This window comes from Hemitrygon akajei, chromosome 25, assembly GCF_048418815.1.
Source record: "Hemitrygon akajei chromosome 25, sHemAka1.3, whole genome shotgun sequence".
NCBI lineage: Eukaryota > Metazoa > Chordata > Chondrichthyes > Myliobatiformes > Dasyatidae > Hemitrygon > Hemitrygon akajei.
The window spans coordinates 43016853-43037854 of NC_133148.1; the positions used below are offsets into that span (position 1 = coordinate 43016853).

Below are 21002 nucleotides of genomic sequence, written 5' to 3' on the forward strand. Positions count from 1 at the left end.
ATCACCAGTGATGTGGGAATGAAGCTGGACTTTCTTTTATTGGGATTAATCGGTGCCAGCTCACACCACCCGCCCCCAGACCTATAAATAACCCAGCGGCGCCCCTGGCCCCGACTATCTTCACACCATGGCCTCAGGTAAGACCGAAAGGCTCGGAAATTTTATTATACGCAGGGATCGTGTTTCAAAATTTTGCTCGCAGTGTGGATTTCGCTGAAGGATACTGTGCGACAACAGGATGCAAACTTGTGAATCTTTAACTCCGGACCGGTTGAACCGGGTTGTTTGCGTTTGCCTCTGGCTCCAGGGGCGAGCAATGGAAGGGAGTGAGGGATCTTCGGGGGAGGGGTGGTAGGGGATTTACCCTGCCTCTGAACCCCGGGAATGTGATTGCGGCCGGTGCGCAGACCTTTGGCAGGAGGTGTCCTGATTTCTAGAGAGAGAGGCGGAATTCTGCGGGACAGTGCAGATGCCCGCCGTTTAAATGTCCGATATTAAGACTGCAGATAAGCGATTCGCACCGGTGAAACAGGGACTGGGACAACTTCTGCCGCTTGTACTGGGGCGAGGATGCTCGGTGATAAACGTCTATATTTTAAATAGCTTATCTGAGTATCTCTCGAGGTGAATATTACACGAGGTGGGACAACACGGGAAGTCCACAGCCGACGGCTGGTGATCTTGACTTCCAGGACGGTCCTCCCCAAATTCCCTGTCCCTTTCCCTCGGTGACTGAACCTTCCGACCCAACCCCACTGGAGTAACCAAGTGCTATACCCGGAATCAGTGAGACCCCCGGCTGGACTGCGGGTCCCTGAGATTTTAAACAGGGAAGACTTACAACTTCTACAAAAAGGTTAAGAGGAAATTGTGTTCAACCCTTTGAGGGGAGAGAGAATAAAATCGTGGCGGAGATTGATGTACTCAATAGGAAGCGCGGGAGGTTCAACGGTGGATTAAAAAAAGTGAAGGGAAAGTTGGAATAGGATTTAGGAGAAAGAGCAGGAGAATGGGATTAATTAATGGGAATAGGCGGCTATTTTATCTCGCTGTGACCTACACCTTGCCTACCTGCATTGTAACTCCGAATGAGAATCAGGTTTAATGTGAAATTTGTTAACTTAGCGGCAGTGGTCCATTGCAATAGAAAAATAAATGATTTCCAGTCAGTATGTTTATGTATATTAAATAATTAAAAATAATAGTGCAAAAACAAATAATTTTAAAAAGTGAGGTAGTGTTCATGGGTTCAATGTCCACTTAGAAATCAGCAGGCAGAGGGAAAGAGGCAATTCCTGAATTGTTGAGTGTGTATCTTCAGGCCTCTGTACCTAACTCCTGACGGAAACTGTGAAGAGAGGGCATGCCCTAGGTGGTGGGGGTCCTTGGTACTGTATGCTGTCTTTCGAAGGCATCACTTCTTGAGTATATCTTGGATAGTATGGAATACCCATGATGGAGCTGACTACTTTTACAACTTTCTGTAGCTTCTTTCGATCCTGTGCAGTAGCCTCAATACCAGACAGTGATGCTGCCTGGTAAAACTGCAATGGGATGGGGTTGGGGTGCCACGACAGCAACAACAAAGAGCTGATTATCAGCTGCGGGATGAAGATACCAGCCCTTACCAGGGAAACAGGAGTGGAGCAGATCAATCATTTTAAATTCCTAGGAGTTATCACTATCAGAGGATATGTCCTGGGACCAGCACGTAAATGTCATTAGGAATAAGGCATGACAACACCTCTACTTTCAAAAAAGTTTGCACAGATTTGGCATGTCACCAAATTCTTTGACAGATTTGACACGGTAGAGAGTGTTACATTGTGGCCTGGTATGGAAACACTACTGGCCAGGAATGGAAAAACCTACAGAAATATAGTGGATACTGCCTGATCCAGCACAGATGAAGCCCTCCCCGCCATTGACCACATCGACATGGAGCATCCTAGCACCATCCATCCTTTGTTCTCAGGGGAAGCTTAGTTCCCAACCTGCCAGGTTCAGGAACAGCTACCAGGCTCCTGAACTAATGGATAACTTCACTCATCTCATCTCCACAATCCATGGACTCACGTGCAAAGACTCGTAACTTATATTCTCAGTACTAATTATTTTTTTCTTGATTTGCACAATTGGCCTTCATTCGCACGTTGTTTGTCAGTCTTTGTTAATGTATTGTTTTCATAAATTCTATGTATTTTCCTGTAAATTCCTGCATAAAAATGAATCTCAAGGTAGTATATGGTGTCATATACGTACACTCAGTGGCCACTTTATGTGGTATGCCTGCTCATTAATGCAAATATCACGTGGCAGCAACTCAATACATAAAAGCATGCAGACATGGTCAAGAAGTTCAGTTGTTGTTCAGACCAGTGGGGAAGAAATGTAATCCAAGTGACTTTGACCATAGAATGATTAATGTTGGCAGACGGGTTGGTTTGAGTATCTCAGAAATTGCTGATCTCCTGGGATTTTCATGCACAACAATCCCTAGAGTTTACAGACAATGGTATGAAAAACTGAAAACATGCAGTGAGCTGCCGTTTTGTGGGCCAGAATGTCAGAGGAGAATGGCCAGACAGGTTTGAGCTGACTGAAAGGAGACGGTAACCATGCATTACGACAGTGGTGTGCAGAAGAGCATCTCTGAATGCACGAACATCAAAATTTAAACTGGATGGGCTACAGCAGCAGAAAACCACTTGCCCAAAATGTCGACTGTACTTTTTCCCACAGATGCTGCCTGGCCTGCTGAGTTCCTCCAGCTCGTGTGAGCTGGATTTTCAGCATCTGCAGATTTTCTCTTGTTTGTACCCATAAAGTGACCACTGACTGTACCTTACTAATAAATTTTTGTTGACTTTGACTTTCTTCAGCCAGGTAGTGGTGAATGTGTGGAATTCCTTGCCACAGAGGAGTAATGGAGCCCAAGTCATTGGGTGTATTTAAGGTATTGGGTGTATTTAAGGCAGAGATTGATAGGTTCCTGACTGGCGGGGGAGAAAGTGGGAGAGTTGTGCTGAACAAGAAAATCAGCCGTGAGTGAATTGTGGAGCAGATCTGAAGGGATAAAAAGCCTAATTCTCCTTCTATATCTTAAGACGGTAGTTTAATAGGTGTTCTTTTCTTTGTAGTCATTTTTATATTCATCTTTTAAAAATTTTGCTCAAGTAGCATTAATTGCATTGGCTGAAGGGTTGATTGTGTCAGTGAGACAAAAATAACTCAGAGTATCTGGCTTGTCGAACAATGTCCCCAGACTGGTTTGATATTTTCTTTCATTTGGTGAATACCCTCAATCAGGGCTCATTTAACATGAATTGAAGTGATGGCACACACCCTGAAGAAAAATGTCTGCATGGAGGGTGTAGGAACTTGACTAGACCAAAAGGAGAGGTGTGATTGAACCTAAAGGGCAACAAATCTCCAAACAGAAAAGTGAAAAGCAGTAGCATCTGTAAGAAAAAGAAGTATTGAACATTCATGTTGATGACTTGTCAGAACTTAAAGGTTAATTAGAAGCTGTTTTAATATCAGTTGATAGATGATTACCCTATATGAAGTGTGTTTTCGACTTTTCACCCCTCTGCCTCTTTTGAGAAAAACCTGCAAGACAAGTATCTCCGCTCCCCAGGGACATCAATACAGAACAACACACACAAAATGCTGGAGGAAATCAGCAGGCCAGGCAACATCAACGGAATTGAAGAATCAGTCGGTGTTTTGGTTGGTACACTGTAGGGATCCTGATGTGTAGTCTCAGCCAAAAATGTGAAATGTTTTTTCTCTGTGACCGGGTGCTCGGTTTCCTCCTGCATTCCAACGAGCATGAGTATGAGCACTCGTTATGTTATCACCAGACAAGTGTGGCGACACTTGCCGGCTGCCCAGCATCATCCTCGCTAATTTGATTTGACGCAAACAACATATTTCATTTTGTGGTGTTTCAATGTACATGTGACAAATTGAGCAAATCTTTATCTTTAAAAATAGTTTAAAGCTAAAAGAAAATGCTCAAAAGTTTCTGGAAATATAGATTTCAATCTTTCTCAGGGTTCATTCATTTCAGGGTAACGTATGATGTGGCAATCATGGTATTTCCATGACCATGATTATTCTTGGCATATTTTTCCACAGAAGTGGTTTGCTATTGCCTTCTTCTGGGCAGTGTCTTTACAAGATGGGTGACCCCAGCCATTATCAATACTTCTCAGAGATTGTCTGCCTGGCGTCAGTGGTCGCATAACCAGGACTTGTGATCTGCACCGGCTGCTCATACGACCACCCACCACCTGCGTGACCCTGATCAGGGGGCTAAGCGGTCGCTACACTTTGCCCAAGGGTGACCTGCAGGCCAGTGGAGGGAAGGAGCACCCTGCCACTTAATTTTCTCACTGCTGGAGGGTGTAGGTTTAAGGTGGAGGGGAAAGTTTTTTACACAGAGGACGGTATGTGGAATTAGCTGCCAGAGGAAGTGGCCAAGGTGGGTGCAGTTACAATGTTTTAATGATACTGGAAGGTTCATAGAGAGGAAGAAATTCGGCCAATTGCTGCAAATTCAGCATGGATCAGTTGGGCTGAAGGGCTTGTTTCTGTTTTAGCTGGTGGCGTAGTGGCATCAGCACCGGACTTTGGAGCGAAGGCTCCCGAGTTTGAATCCAGCCGGCTCCCTTGCACGCTTTCCATCCGTGCTGGGTTCAGCGTCGAGCTAGTAACTCGACCTCGCAAAAACAAGAAAGCCTGCTTAAAAAAAAAGTTGTCACGATGGCGTCCTGATGACTCCGCTCGGAGTTAAGGGCTTTCTTCTCCTCTGTAAACTCTGGGCACTGTTGTGTGTGAAAATCCCAGGAGGTCAACAGTTTCTGACGTACGCAAACCACCCCATCTGGCACCCACAATCATTCCACGGTCAAAGTCACTTAGATCATACTTCTTCCCCATTCTGATGTTTGGTCTGAGCAACAACTGAACCTCTTGACCATGTCTGCGTGCTTTTATGCATTGAGTTGCTGCCACATGATTGGCTGATGAGATAGTTGCATTAAACCTATTTAATAGGAGTACCTATTAAAGTGGCCATTGAGTGTAAGTCACCCTTAATATCTTCTAATTTAAGAACCATTCCATGCTCTTTAGGCAATCATGTGCGTGTTTATAATCTATCTCATTTAGTAATATAACTGAAATAGAGAGGCACTGAGGCACAGATCGTAGATCCACCGGCTCAGAGTTCCAGAAACCCGCGTTGAAGCCCAACCTTGTGGAGCTCACACGTTCTCCCTGTGACCATGTGATCCGTCAAGTCCCTGCAGGTAGGGAGGTTCATCGATTGATGTCTAACTGTCTCCGCCTCTGTTGTGTAGGTCACTGGCAGGAAGAATGAATGGGAAGTTGATGGGCAGGTTATGTAAACTGCAAGTTCACAGGGAAATACTGTAAATGATCATCTCCCCACTCTCCTCGTCTCTCTCCAAACTCTTGGGCCTCTCGCCTCACTCTCTTACTGCACCTCACCCCTCTGCTTTCATGCCCTTACCCCCACTCCCCCGCTTTCTACGCAACACACACAAATCGCCCGAGCATCTCAGCGGGCCAGGCCGCACCCAAGGAAAAGCGTAACGTCAACATTTCAGACCGAGACCCTTCCTCAGGATTGGAGGAAAAAAGATGGGGAGACAGAGTAAGAAAGTGAGGGGAGGGGAGGAAGAAACTCAAGGTGATAGGTGAAACCGGGAGGGGGCGAGAGGGTTGAAGTGAAGAGCTAGGAAGTTGGTGAGAGAGATACAGGGCTGCAGAATAGGGGATCTATTAGGAGAGGACGGGAGGCCATGGAAGAAAGAAAAGGGGGGGGAAGAGGAGGACCAGAGGGAGGCGATGGGCAGGAATAAGGTGAGAGAGGGAAAAGGGGATGGGGAATGTTGAAGGGGGGGCTAGTACTGTAAGTTTGAGAAATCGATGTTCACAGCATCAGGTTGGAGTTTACCAGATGGAATATAAGGTGTTGTTCCTCCAAACCTGAGCGTGGCCTCATTGCAACAGTAAAGGAGGCGATGGAATAACATGTTGGATTGGGAATGGGAAGTGGAATTAAAATTTAAATCTCCCCTTCTCTCTCTTCCCCCATCCTCCCTCTCTCATCCCCCTCCCCTCCCCTTCTTATCTCTTACATCCTTCCCCTCTCATCCCCCACCCCCCTCTCATCCCCCTCCCCTATCTCACCCCTTCCCCTGTCTCTTTCTCCTCCCCTCTCTCATTCACCTCCACCTTTCACTCTCCTCCCCCTCTCATCCCCCTCCCCCTCTCTCGTCCTCCCCACTCTCTTGTCCCCCTCCCCCTCTCATCCCCTCCCCCTTTCTCACCCCCCTCCTCTTCCCCTTTTTAATGCCATCCATACAGATCATTTCATCACACGAGTACATTGAGGCTGTAGAAGGGAAAACAATAACAGAATACAGAATAAAGTGTCACATTTACAGAGAAGGTGCAGAGAGTACGGTGCACAGCCACAACGAGGAAGCTTGTGTGGCCCAGAGTCCATCTTATCCTACAAAGGGATTGTTTGATAACAGTGGGGATAGACTATTGAATGTACAGGATTGGCAAGTTCATCATGGCCTTGCTCTGTACTGTCTGCTTGCACGTAGACATGAAAGGAAAGGGCTTACGTTACTGAAAGAAGCATCTGTGCTACACCCGGAAAGTTAGGAAATGGAAAGACCATACCCACTCTTTCTCTTTCACTTCCTTGGAATCTTCTGGAAACCTGGCAGTGGTTGTAGATAACAAAATGCTGGAGGAACTCAGTGGGACAGTCAGCATCTATGGAGAGGAAGAAAGATTCTTCTTCAGAAGTCCAGATGAATGGACTCTGCCTGAAACATTGACTGTTTATTCCTCTCCACAGATGCTGCCTGGCCTGCTGAGTTCCTCCAGCATTTCGTGTGAGCTGGATTTTCAGCATCTGCAGGTTTTCTCTTGTTTGTACCCATAAAGTGACCACTGACTGTACCTTACTAATAAATTTCTGTTGACTTTGACTTTCTTCAGCCAGGTAGTGGTGAATGTGTGGAATTCCTTGCCACAGAGGAGCTGTGGAGCCCAAGTCAGTGGGTGTATTTAAGGCAGAGATTGATAGGTTCCTGACTGGTGGGGGAGAAAGTGGGAGAGTTGTGCTGAACAAGAAAATCAGCCTTGAGTGAATTGTGGAGCAGATCTGAAGGGATGAAAAGCCTAATTCTCCTTCTATATCTTAAGACGGTAGTCTAATAAGTGTTCTTTGTAGTCATTTTTATATTCATCTTTTAAAAATTTTGCTTAAGTAGCATTAATTGCATTGGCTGAAGGGTTGATTGCGTCAGAGTGAGACAAAAATAACTCAGAGTATCTCCGAACAATGTCCCCAGACTGGTTTGATATTTTCTTTCATTTGGTGAATACCCTCAATCAGGGCTCATTTAACATGAGTTGAAGTGATGGCACACACCCTGAAGAAAAATGTCTGCATGGAGGGTGTAGGAACTTGACTAGACCAAAAGGAGAGGTGTGATTGAACATAAAGGGCAACAATCTCCAAACAGAAAAGTGAAAAGCAGTAGCATCTGTAGAAAAAGAAGTATTGAACATTCATGTTGATGACTTGTCAGAACGTAAAGGTTAAGTGATCATTAATGGAGAATGTGTGGAGCAGGTTAAGACCTACAAGTATCTGGGAGTACAGTTAGACGAGAAGCTAGACTGGACTGCCAACACAGATGCCTTGTGCAGGAAGGCACAGAGTCGACTGTACTTCCTTAGAAGGTTGGCGTCATTCAATGTCTGTAGTGAGATGCTGAACATGTTCTATAGGTCAGTTGTGGAGAGCGCCCTCTTCTTTGTGGTGGCGTGTTGTGGAGGCAGCATTAAGAAGAGGGACGCCTCACGTCTTAATAAGCTGGTAAGGAAGGCGGGCTCTGTCGTGGGCAAAGTACTGGAGAGTATAACATCGGTAGCTGAGCGAAGGGCGCTGAGTAGGCTACGGTCAATTATGGAAAACTCTGAACATCCTCTACATAGCACCATCCAGAGACAGAGAAGCAGTTTCAGCGATAGGTTGCTATCGATGCAATGCTCCTCAGACAGGATGAAGAGGTCAATACTCCCCAATGCCATTAGGCTTTACAATTCAACCGCCAGGAGTAAGATATGTTAAAGTGCCGGGGTTGATTGTATTTAATGTATTTAAGTAAACTACTTAAGAACTTTTTAAAAGCTATTATTAATGCTTTTTGAGAGAGGGATTTAGATGCATATCATATTTTTACTGAGTTAAGTATTGTATGTAATTAGTTTTGCTACAACAAGTGTATGGGACATTGGAAAAAATGTTGAATTTCCCCATGGGGATGAATAAAGTATCTATCTATCTATCTAATTAGAAGCTGTTTTAATATCAGTTGATGGATGATTACCCTATATGAAGTGTGTTTTCAACTTTCCACCCCTCTGCCTCTTTTGAGAAAAACCTGCAAGACAAGTATCTCCGCTCCCCAGGAACATTAATACAGAACAACACACACAAAATGCTGGAGGAAATCAGCAGGCCAGGCAACATCAACGGAATTGAAGAATCAGTCGGTGTTTTGGCTGGTACACTGTAGGGTTCCTGATATAGAGTCTCAGCCAAAAATGTGAAATGTTTTTTCTCTGTGACCGTGTGCGTTTCCTCCGGGTGCTCGGTTTCCTCCTGCATTCCAACGAGCATGAGTATGAGCACTCGTTATGTTATCACCAGACAAGTGTGGCGACACTTGCCGGCTGCCCAGCATCATCCTCGCTAATTTGATTTGCCATTGCCTTCTTCTGGGCAGTGTCTTTACAAGACGGGTGACCCCAGCCATTATCAATACTCTTCAGAGATTGTCTGCCTGGCGTCAGTGGTCACATAACCAGGACTTGTGATCTGCACCAGCTGCTCATACGACCATCCACCATCTGCTCCCATGGCTTCAGGTTACCCTGATCAGGGGCTAAGCAGTCACTACACTTTGCCCAAGGGTGACCTGCAGGCCAGTGGAGGGAAGCAGCACCCTGCCACTTGATTTTCTCACTACTGGAGGGTGTAGGTTTAAGGAGGGGAAAGTTTTTTACACAGAGGATGGTGAGTATGTGGAATGAGCTGCCAGAGGAAGTGGCCAAGGTGGGTGCAGTTACCAGTTACAGGCAGGTTCATAGAGGGGAAGAATATCGGCCGATTGCTGCAAATACAGCATGGACAAGTTGGGCTGAAGGGCTTGTTTCTGTGTTCATTTGCTCCATGGTTCAGAAAGTCATGCAGCTTTCATCAAACGAGAAATGGTGATCACTTCAACTCAATGGCCTTTTGTCAGAGAGATAGAACACTTTATTTTATCTCCCCTTCCTGGTTCTGAACTGTTTGGCTCAGAATGAATGGTGACTGGGTGGGGAAGCGTTAGCCTTGGGCTGGGTGGGGAAGAGATAGATAAGTTGACAGAAATGTTTCTGAATGGGCGAGGCAGCGTCACCCTGGTGATGGCGATGTTTACAGAGCCAACACGCTATCCGGATGAGGCGTTGCCTGGATAATTACAGGGCCCAACTCCAAGACTACTCCATTGGTGATACTCCTGTTTTGGTCCAGTGATGTATTCCAGATTATAAAATTCCAGTGCATTCTGAACAATAATACCACAAGTCATTCATTACCTAATATCTGATTAATGACATCTCTTATCTTCATTATAATTACATTCAGTGGCTGATTTACCTCCTGTACCTAATACAGTGTACAGTGAACATACCAAGTGTTTGTTCGTGGACTTCCGCTGTAGCCCACTTCAAGCTTTGACGTGTTGTGCATTCAGAGATGCTCTTCTGAACTTGAGTGTAACTTGAGCTACTGCCACTTCCTGTCAGGTTGAACCGGTCTGACCAGACTCCTCTGACCTCTCTCATTAACTAACAAGGCATTTTCACACACAGAATTCCATTCGCTGGATTTTTTTTGTGTTGTTTTTCACACCAGTCTCTGTAAACTCTGGGCACCGTTGTGTGTGAAAATCCCAGGAGGTCAACAGTTTCTGACGTATGCAAACCACCCCATCTGGCACCCACAATCATTCCACAGTCAAAGTCACTTAGATCATACTTCTTCCCCATTCTGATGTTTGGTCTGAGCAACAACTGAACCTCTTGACCAAGTCTGCGTGCTTTTATGTATTGAGTTGCTGACACAGGATTGGCTGATGAGTACCTATTAAAGTGGCCACTGTGTGTAAATCACCCTTAATATCTTCTAATATATCTTCTAATCTAAGAATCATTCCATGCTCTTTAGGCAATCATGTGCGTGTTTATAATCTATCTCATTTAGTAATATAACTGAAATAGAGAGGCACTGAGGCACAGATCGTAGATCCACCGGCTCAGAGTTCCAGAAACCCGCGTTGAAGCCCAACCTTGTGGAGCTCACACGTTCTCCCTGTGACCATGTGATCCGTCAAGTCCCTGCAGGTAGGGAGGTTCATCGATTGATGTCTAACTGTCTCCGCCTCTGTTGTGTAGGTCACTGGCAGGAAGAATGAATGGGAAGTTGATGGGCAGGTTATGTAAACTGCAAGTTCACAGGGAAATACTGTAAATGATCATCTCCCCACTCTCCTCGTCTCTCTCCAAACTCTTGGGCCTCTCGCCTCACTCTCTTACTGCACCTCACCCCTCTGCTTTCATGCCCTTACCCCCACTCCCCCCGCTTTCTACGCAACACACACAAATCGCCCGAGCATCTCAGCGGGCCAGGCCGCACCCAAGGAAAAGCGTAACGTCAACATTTCAGACCGAGACCCTTCCTCAGGATTGGAGGAAAAAAGATGGGGAGACAGAGTAAGAAAGTGAGGGGAGGGGAGGAAGAAACTCAAGGTGATAGGTGAAACCGGGAGGGGGCGAGAGGGTTGAAGTGAAGAGCTAGGAAGTTGGTGAGAGAGATACAGGGCTGCAGAATAGGGGATCTATTAGGAGAGGACGGGAGGCCATGGAAGAAAGAAAAGGGGGGGGAAGAGGAGGACCAGAGGGAGGCGATGGGCAGGAATAAGGTGAGAGAGGGAAAAGGGGATGGGGAATGGTGAAGGGGGGCTAGTACTGTAAGTTTGAGAAATCGATGTTCACAGCATCAGGTTGGAGTTTACCAGATGGAATATAAGGTGTTGTTCCTCCAGACCTGAGCGTGGCCTCATTGCAACAGTAAAGGAGGCGATGGAATAACATGTTGGATTGGGAATGGGAAGTGGAATTAAAATTTAAATCTTCCCTCCTCTTGCTTCCCCCCCCCCCCCCATCTCCTCCCCATCTCTCCCATCCCCCCTCTCACTCAACCCTCTCCCCCATCTCTCATCCCCTTCCCCTCTCTCATACCCCACCCCATCTCTCATCCTCCTCCCTCTCTCATTCCCATCCCCCCTCTCTCATCCCCCTCACCCCTCCCCTTTCCTCTCCCGCACATGTCTCCCTCCCTCCCCCCTCCTCCCCCCTTTTTAATGCCATCCATACAGATAATTTCATCACACGAGTACATTAAGGCTGTAGAAGGGAAAACAATAACAGAATACAGAATAAAGTGTGACATTTACAGAGAAGGTGCAGAGAGTACGGTGCACAGCCACAACGAGGAAACTTGTGTGGCCCAGAGTCCATCTTATCCTACAAAGGGATTGTTTGATAACAGTGGGGATAGACTATTGAATGTACAGGATTGGCAAGTTCATATTGGCCTTGCTCTCTACTATCTGCTTGCACGTAGACATGAAAGGAAAGGGCTTACGTTACTGGAAGAAGCATCTGTGCTACACCCGGAGAGTTAGGAAATGGAAAGACCATACCCACTCTTTCTCTTTCACTTCCTTGGAATCTTCTGGAAACCTGGCAGTGGTTGTAGATAACAAAATGCTGGAGGAACTCAGTGGGACAGTCAGCATCTATGGAGAGGAATAAAGACCTGATGTATCAGGCCAAGACTCTTCTTCAGAAGTCCAGATGAATGGACTCTGCCTGGAACATTGATTGTTTATTCCTCTCCATAGATGCTGCCTGGCCTGCTGAGTTCCTCCAGCATTTTGTGTGAGCTGCTTGGATTTCCAGCATCTGCAAATTCTCTTGTAAATAAACATTGACACAAGATCGGCAGTCTCTTCATAGAGCTAACTATTAAACAGTGAAAGAAAGTCACGCCGCAGGCCATTCGGCCCAACAAGTTTGTGCTGACCATCAAATGCATGTTTGTGCTATTTAGTTTTATTCTCCCCTGCGTCCATCACAATGGCCCATATCTTACTGCTCATCTACACACGAGGGGAAATTCAGAGTCCCGTTAAGCTACCAACCTACACAAATCTATGCAATATGGCAGACACTGGAGAACGCAGGGGAAACACCCATGGTTACAGGGAGAACGTACAAACTCCACACAGACAGCATCAGAGGTGGGGATTGAGCTGGGTCGCTGGAGCTATGGGCTGTGCCTCCCAAAGATTTACCGTCAATGTCATACTTATGCTGTACTCTCCTTGTTGGGAATCAGAATGCAGCAAGGGCTGTCAGATGCCGGAGGCTGGTGCCACCACGCAGGTGTACAGCACCGAACAGGATGCTGCCAATGCCGGCAAGATCACCGTGGAGCCCAGGGTAAAGCAGGGCGAGGCTGGAGAGGATGCAGGCGACGCAACGGCGATCAGCGACCCCGAAGTCAAGCAGGGAGGTGTTGAAGGGAGCAATGCCATGGAGAAAGAGGGAGGTGCCCAGCTGAATTCGGGCGATGCCACCATCCGCAGTGATGAGAAAAAGAGTGCCAGAGATACCAAAGGCCAGTGTGGTTCCCAGCATAAAAAGGTAAGCATTGTCCCGATCGGCCTCCACCTAACACTCCGCTGCCACGTCATAAAATCCCGCCAAGATTTGAGACCCTCTCTCTCTGCTCAGCAGCTTCCCGTTGAAGAGTGACACCAACTTGTCATTGTCTGTGACCTCTGAAGGGGGGGTGAGCAACGACTTTGTGAAGGTTTATAAAAGCGCCATAGATAAGGTCCTTTCCCCCAGGGTAGGGGAGACTAAAATTAGAGGGCTTAGTCTTAAGCTGAGAGAGCAAAGGCTAAATGGGAGCTGAGGGATCACTTTTCTCAACCAGAGGGTGGTGGGTATGTGGGACGAGCTAGAACAAGGTAAGACAATAACAATGCAGAATAAAGTGTACAAACAACTGAAAAAAGTTTACCTGGTGGGTAAATGATAAAGTACAAGATCATAATGAGATAGATTGTGAGGCCAAGAACCCTCTTGTACACATAAGAGGGAGACAGATGTGTCCTTGAGACCGGTGGTACGTGCATCTTCTGCCTGATGGGAGGGGAAAGATGAGAGAATATCGGAGGTGTGTAGGGGCTTCATGCTGTCTGTTTTACTGAGATGGGGAAAGGTGGGAGGGGAGGCCGAAAGCAACTCTGTATGGGCATCTTTCCTGAACTAACGAACCAGGCTTTGCTGATTAGAAATGACTGCCAACATCTGCCGAGGTCCCGGTCTGTCCTCTGCCCCGTTCACGGTCCCGGTCTGTCCTCTGCCCCGTTCACGGTCCCGGTCTGTCCTCTGCCCCATTCACGGTCCCGGACTGTCCTCTGCCCCGTTCACGGTCCCGGTCTGTCCTCTGCCCCGTTCACGGTCCCGGACTGTCCTCTGCCCTGTTCACGGTCCCGGACTGTCCTCTGCCCTGTTCACGGTCCCGGTCTGTCCTCTGCCCTGATCCCGGTCTGTCCTCTGCCCTGATCCCGGTCTGTCCTCTGCCCCGTTCACGGTCCCGGACTGTCCTCTGCCCTGTTCACGGTCCCGGTCTGTCCTCTGCCCTGATCCCGGTCTGTCCTCTGCCCTGATCCCGGACTGTCCTCTGCCCTGTTCACGATCCCGGTCTGTCCTCTGCCCTGATCCCGGTCTGTCCTCTGCCCCGTTCACGGTCCCGGTCTGTCCTCTGCCCTGTTCACGGTCCCGGTCTGTCCTCTGCCCCGTTCACGGTCCCGGTCTGTCCTCTGCCCCGTTCACGGTCCCGGTCTGTCCTCTGCCCCGTTCACGGTCCCGGACTATCCTCTGCCCCGTTCACGGTCCCGGACTGTCCTCTGCCCTGTTCACGGTCCCGGTCTGTCCTCTGCCCTGATCCCGGACTGTCCTCTGCCCTGTTCACGATCCCGGTCTGTCCTCTGCCCTGATCCCGGTCTGTCCTCTGCCCTGATCCCGGTCTGTCCTCTGCCCTGATCCCGGACTGTCCTCTGCCCCGTTCACGGTCCCGGTCTGTCCTCTGCCCCGTTCACGGTCCCGGTCTGTCCTCTGCCCCGTTCACGGTCCCGGACTGTCCTCTGCCCCGTTCACGGTCCCGGACTGTCCTCTGCCCTGTTCACGGTCCCGGACTGTCCTCTGCCCGTTCACGGTCCCGGTCTGTCCTCTGCCCTGATCCCGGTCTGTCCTCTGCCCCGTTCACGGTCCCGGTCTGTCCTCTGCCCCGTTCACGGTCCCGGTCTGTCCTCTGCCCTGATCCCGGTCTGTCCTCTGCCCCGTTCACGGTCCCGGTCTGTCCTCTGCCCTGATCCTGGTCTGTTCTCTTTCCCTCCAGGTGGAAGCCGGTTGCTCTCCCAGCTCCAGCTCCAGCAGCTCCTCAGAAAGTGAAGGCGAGGGGAAGGTGAGGATGGTATTCTCTTCATCGATGTCACAGTCCTGCTGTGCTGTGCAGTGACTCCAGCAACGCAGGTTCAATCCTGACCTCCGGTGCTGTCTGTGCGGAGTTTGTACGTTTTCCCAAAGACTGCGTGGGTTTCCTCTATGTTCCCCTTTCTTTCTGTGTTCAAAGATGACCATGCTTCCAGCTTTTTCCCTTCATTTCGTTGTCAGAATCAGGTTTATTATCACTGACACAGGGCATGAAATTTGTTGTTTTGCAGCAGCAGTACAGTGCAATACATAAATTATCCTAAGAAACATTATTTATTTAGATCTGGGTGGATTTGTTCACCTTGTTCTCTATCCCTTAAATCCTTAAATTAAATCTTTTAATTTGTACCATATTTTTCAATGGACCCAACCCCTTATCAGCAGGAAATGATTCTCCATACTTCTACCTCCTTTGGTAAAAATGTACCTCCCAATATCACTACTTATTCGAGTTTCTTCTCCCTTCCTTTCCAGTGCTGAAGCAGGGCCTTGGCCTGAAACTCTAACTGTTCGTTCCCCTCCTAGATGCTGCCTGCCCTGCTGCTTTCCTCCAGCATTTTGAGTGTGTGGCTTTGGATTTCCAGCTTCTGCAGAATCTCTTGTGTTTATCACCACAGAACTGTTGTTTTAATTGTGCAAAAGCCCTCACACCCTGTCCTGCCAACTCCGCGAAATTCCTTTTCTGTTTGTCCATCAAGCTTACGCATAGAGTCATAGAAAAGTACAGCACAGAAATGAGCCCTTCGGCCCATCTAGTCCATGCTGAACAATTTAAACTCCCATGGACCTGCACCTGGGCTACATCCAAACTTGGACCAGATTGGAATCTTTGGATCACAAGAGAAGGGAAGCGTTGTGATACAATCTACCTTCATAATTAACCATTTATTACCCCTGGTGACTCCTCAGCTGACTGATTCTCGTATTGAGCTGCCATGAACTGGATGCGGTGTTACAACCTCTGCCTGCAGTGCTGGTGCTTCATTCACCTTGCTCATTATCCACAGTCCTCTATCTTCCAGGGGTTCTTGAACTTGCATTTCTGAATCCCCCATCATGTCCGCCTGTTTCCAGTGGGTTTTATTTTGCATTTGGTAAAGGCAAGGGAAGCTGGTGGAATGGCATGCGAGCCCGATTGAACAGGTGGGGAGGCAAAACCTGAAAGTTGACAACTTCCTGTGAAGCAGTCAAAGTCAAATGAACAAGCACGTGCGTGCACAGGTGGAATGAAAATCTTCCTTGCAGCAACATCACCGTCACAAAACATTTCAAGAAAAATGTAAAATACACACTATTTTTACAAAAAAAAGAACACAATTGGAACAAAAAGAAACTCCGTCCATTGTAGCACCAGGTGATCAAAGTGGTCAGATATAAGCAAGAGGAACACAAGGCCATTCTGCCCCTCAGCTCTTTTTCACATTTTAGTAGGATCCCGGGTGATCTACTGTTCCTCAAGTCCACATTCCTGCCCTTTTGACATAACCATTGACTCTGTCATTAGAAATCTTGTATATTGCAGCATGCAATATACCCGGAGTCTCTGCCCTCACACTTGCCTGTGGGAGGGAGCTTCTGCAGCTCACAACCATCACAATTCTTCCTCATCCCATCCCAGTCTTAATTGGGTGCCTCACACTCTGAGGCTCTCTGCTCTTGGACTCTCCCATGAGAGCAAACATACACTGACAAACATCACAATAATTTTATGTGTTTCAATGTGCGTAAAGTCTCAGCCTTAAAGGGTTATCCTTTTATTCTGGGGCTGTGCTGGCAGATCCTAGGCTCTCCTACTAAAGGAAACATCCTCTGTCCATCGTGGGTAGGTTTCCATGACATCACCCTCATCGTTCTGAACTCCATCAAATACGGGTTCAGAGACATCACTCTTCCTAGGATAAGCCATTCATTCCTGGGAACATTGTTCTGATCTCCTCTGGACTCTCAAGGGTCAGCACATTCTGTGTCCTGCTTTTCCTCTAAACTGCAATAGACAGAGTCCCATCTGGTTTAACGTGACCTTCTAATACACTCCCGTTACACCTGGGGTCATGTTAGTGAACTTTCAGTAATACCAGGGGGATGAAACTGCAGAGCACTGAATTCAGTTCCTCTGTGCAGAGATTGAGACAAGACTGAGTTCAAGAGCCGGGAGGTAAGGTTGCAGCTTACATGGTCAGACCACACTTGGAGTACAGGTATTGTGTTCAGTTCTGGTTGCCTCATTGCAGGAAAGCTAGAGAGGTTGCAGAGGAGATTGCCTGGGTCAGAGAGGATGTCTTATGCGGATAGGTTGAACAAGTTAGGGCTTTTCTCTTTGAAGCAAAGGAGGATGAGGGGTGACTTGATAGAGGTGTACAAGATGATAAGAGGCACAGATTGAGTGGACAGCCGGAGACTTTTTCCCAGGGCGGAAATGACCAATACAAGGAGGCATAATGTTAAGGTGACTGGAGGAAAGTATGGGGGGGGAGGTGGATGTCAGGGGTATTTTTTATTAGACAGAGAGTGCTGGGTGTGTGGAATACCCTACCAGGGGTGGTGATAGAGGCAGCTACATTAGGGACATTTAACAAATCCTAGACAGGTACCTGGATGGGAGAAACTTGGAAAGCTATGTAGGAAAGGAGGGTCAGATTGATCTTAGAATAGGTTGAGAAGTCAGCACAACATCGCAGCCGAAAGGTGCTGTACTGTTCTATGTTCTAAGACACATCTAAAGAATATTACCACGCTCTGAGATTGATTAGTCCCAAAGACACATTCAGATGAAATTGCTTCCCACAATCTAGATTTCTGGTTGGTACAGGCCAGGATCCTGCTCGTTCTGTCTTTCCACAAACTCTGAGGCATCCTTGCACCAGGCCATTTCTCTTGAGGCTTCCTCTGCTGAGCTGTGGGAAGCCTGCGGAATTCATTGCCACAGGCGCCTGGTAGATTTGTCCATGCCTCGACGCAGCTGGTGCTGGTGGGTGCCCTTGTGTTTACCTTCAATCATTTGATGACTCTCCTTCACAGACTGGATGTATGCAGAAGAAGAAAAAGGTGAAGAAAGGAAAGGCGGATCAGATGAAAGGTGGGAGTGAGAGAGACGGCGCCAAAACCAAGGCCGAGAACTGCATATGTTAAGAAAACCTTTGACGGGGATTCTGTGAAGAACTTGCTCTTATTGGATGTTTAAGGCATTTGTAGATGAACCTTCCTCCTGTACACACTTGTAAATGACTTTCTCTTGTAAGCCAACAGCCTTAAAGCATGTACTCTTCCGAATGAACCTTCAGGAAGAAGCTTGCTTCTCCCCGTTGAGGCGCTTCTTTCTAAACCATGAGACATAGCAGCAAAATTAGGCCTTTTGGCCCATCAAGTCTGCTACATGGCTGATTAATTATCCCTCTCATTCCTATTCCCCTGCCTTCTCCCCGTAACCAAACAAGTCTCCACTTCAGATATACCCGAAGACTTGGGCCTCCACAGCAACGAATTCCACAGATTCACCACCATCTGGCTAAAGGAATTCCTCCTCATCTCCATTCTGAATGGATGTCCTTGTGTTCCTTGATCATACTGGCCACTATTCTGTTCATAAAATTCTCCTATTTGATTCCTCCACCTCCCCTGCTCTCTGTCCGGCCTCAGAGATTCACATTCATTTATTTACCACATGTCTATCGAAACATCAAGTGAAATATATCGCTTGCATTAACAACCAACACATTCTAAGGTTATGCTGGGGGCAGCCCACAAGTGTCACCACAAGTTCCAGCTCCAACATAGCATGTCCACAATGTTCAGCAGGACAACACAGAACACACCAAGCAAAAAACAACAGCAAAACAGACACCTTTCCTCCCTCCCACAACAATGCAGGCGTACACACATGCTCTCTCTCACACGCTCTCTCACACGCGCTCTCTCTCTTTCACTCTCTCACTCTCTCTCACACGCTATCTCTCACGCTCTTTCGCTCTCTCACATGCTCTCTCACACTCCCTCTCACACACTCCCTCTCACACGCTCTCTCTCACTCTCTCACACTCTCTCTCACACTCTCTCACACGCTCTCTCACACTCTCACACGCTATCTCTCTCACTCTCTCTCACTCTCTCTCACTCTCTCTCACTCTCTCTCACTCTCTCTCACTCTCTCTCACACTCTCTCTCACACTCTCTCACACACACTCTCTCACTCTCTCACACACTGTCTCTTGCACACTTGCACACACTCTCTCTCTCACTCTCATTCTCTCACACACTCTCTCACACTGTCTCTTGCACACTCTCACATTCACACTCTCACATTCACACACTGTCTCTTGCAGTCACACTCTTGCACACACACACTCTCTCGCACTCATACACTCTCACACTCACTCTCTCTCACACTCACACTCTCTCTCTCACTCACACTCTCTCTCTCACTCACACTCTCTCTCACATTCACTCTCACACTCTCGCTCACACACTCTCTCACACTGTCTCTCACATGCCCTCTCTTATGCTCTCTCACACACTCTCACACTCTCTCTCTCACATTCACACACTCTCTCTCTCACATTCACACACTCTCTCTCACACGTTCTCTACACTCTCTCTCACACACACACATTCCTTCAACTACAGGAAAGGCCATCTCTAGACTAACACATCGATTGTTTTCAAGTGTGGTGTTTCTGATGAAATGATATAGATGGAGATAGGTTGTTGATGGTGGACATCGACACCGTGGGTCAAAGGACCTGGTTTGGTGCTGTACTCACTGTCACCAGCAAGGGAGGGGAGGGACCAAAATGTATGGTAGTAGGACCCCATTCATACATGGATCTGTCCAGCGGGTGAAGGCATGATGAGAACAAAGATGGTGCACAAATGAGGGAGAAGGAATGAGGTACAGATGGGAGGGGGCTGTTGGTCTGTGACATCCTCCCCTTCCTTGAGGAGGAATGTCTTTAGCCAGAGGGTATTGAATCTGTGGAATTCATTGCCACAGACAGTGGCGGAGGCCAAGTCATTGAGTATATTTAAAGTGGAGGTTGAAAGGTTTCTGATTAGTAAGGGTGTCGAAGGTTTTGGGGAGAAGGCAGGAGAATAGGACTTAAGAGGGAAAATAAATCAGCTATAATGGAATGGCATAGCATACCCAATGGGCTGTTTGTCCTAACTCTGCCCCTATGTGTGATCTCCAGCTGGGCAAATGTTCCCTGCTTGCTGATGTCTAGAAAACCAGAGGTCAGTGATGTTGTATCTGTGGAGGTGGCGAGTGACAGGAGAGATTCACTGAGGTGAATGACTCGGTCCCAGTTTCCCTGCAGATCCAGTCACTGGCCAAGGATGGTTCGGCTAACCTTTCAATCCTTCCAGATGGTACATTCAGATCACTGCAGCCTTCTATATGTTGATAAAAGTCACCCCTCCTTTTCCTGATCAATATAACCTCCTCCAGCCCGACAACTCTACATTGCTGTGTGCCCTCACTTCCTTTTGACCCACTACTGTGTGGGCTTCCGCCTCCTGGACTCCTTCCCGAAACATCTCTACCCTAGCCTTTCCATTAAGACATTTAAAACTACCTCTTGTGAAACTCTCCAGTTATGGCAGGCAGGGGTTCCCAGTCATCTTTATACCATGGACCCCTGCCATTAACCGAGGGGTCCTTGGATCCCAGGTTGGGAAATCCTGTTTTATAGCATCTTCTTTGGTGTTGTTCCTTTGGGGCATTTTATTTTAAAGGCAAAAGGTTTATCCCGAGACTATAGACTGCTTAGATACAGAATTAGTGTTGCACTCTGTTAATAAAGCACAGAATTGAAGCGTGACTGTTCATAATCACACTGTGTATTTATATCAAGCTTATCATTAAAATATTCAATCCAATTTAAAACGTGGTTAGCTTCTTTTTAATTACATGTTGAAAGTTACAAGTAAATTTATCATCGAAGTTCATATTTCTTATAGTTCAAAGTTCATTGTAATTCATTTTCTTGAAGGCATTTACCAGAAAAAAAGGATAGAATTTCTGAAAAACTATACACAAAGACTGGCAAACAAAGCGAAACCCAACACCATGAATGTCAGCGATGCTTCACTCCCAGACAAGCTCAATGCCTTTTATGCTCACTTTGAAAGAGAGAATAAAGCTACATCTGCAAAGATCCCAGTGACCCTGTGATCTCTGTCTCGGAGGATGACGTCAGGCTGACTATCAGGAGGGTGAACCCATGCAAGAGAGCAAACCCTGTTGGAGTACCTGGTAAGGCTCTGAA

General features: G+C 47.3%; 1 protein-coding gene across 4 annotated transcripts; it reads left to right on the forward strand.

Annotated features, from left to right (window-relative positions):
* Positions 1 to 20620, forward strand: LOC140716568 (uncharacterized). Of its 4 annotated transcripts, none has more exons than XM_073029400.1 (4): positions 1 to 137; positions 12575 to 12882; positions 14648 to 14713; positions 17761 to 20620. In XM_073029400.1, exons 1-4 carry the CDS (start codon positions 128 to 130, stop codon positions 17869 to 17871), a joined length of 495 nt encoding a protein of 164 aa, XP_072885501.1. In that variant the 5' UTR covers positions 1 to 127; the 3' UTR covers positions 17872 to 20620. The 4 variants fall into 4 exon arrangements, with proteins under 4 accessions (XP_072885501.1, XP_072885502.1, XP_072885499.1 ...); XM_073029401.1 differs by lacking the exon at positions 1 to 137 and adding an exon at positions 556 to 577; XM_073029398.1 differs by lacking the exon at positions 1 to 137 and adding an exon at positions 2912 to 3044.
* Positions 20621 to 21002: the final 382 nt, after the last annotated feature.

Bases quoted from the DNA above. Each gene is read 5' to 3' on its own strand.
- LOC140716568 (XM_073029398.1), top strand. From the start codon at position 2,927: ATGGAGCCCAAGTCATTGGGTGTATTTAAGGTATTGGGTGTATTTAAG. The intron at 12,883-14,647 runs GTAAGCATTGTC...CTTTCCCTCCAG, and splicing joins GTGGTTCCCAGCATAAAAAG to GTGGAAGCCGGTTGCTCTCC. The intron at 14,714-17,760 runs GTGAGGATGGTA...TCTCCTTCACAG, and splicing joins AAAGTGAAGGCGAGGGGAAG to ACTGGATGTATGCAGAAGAA.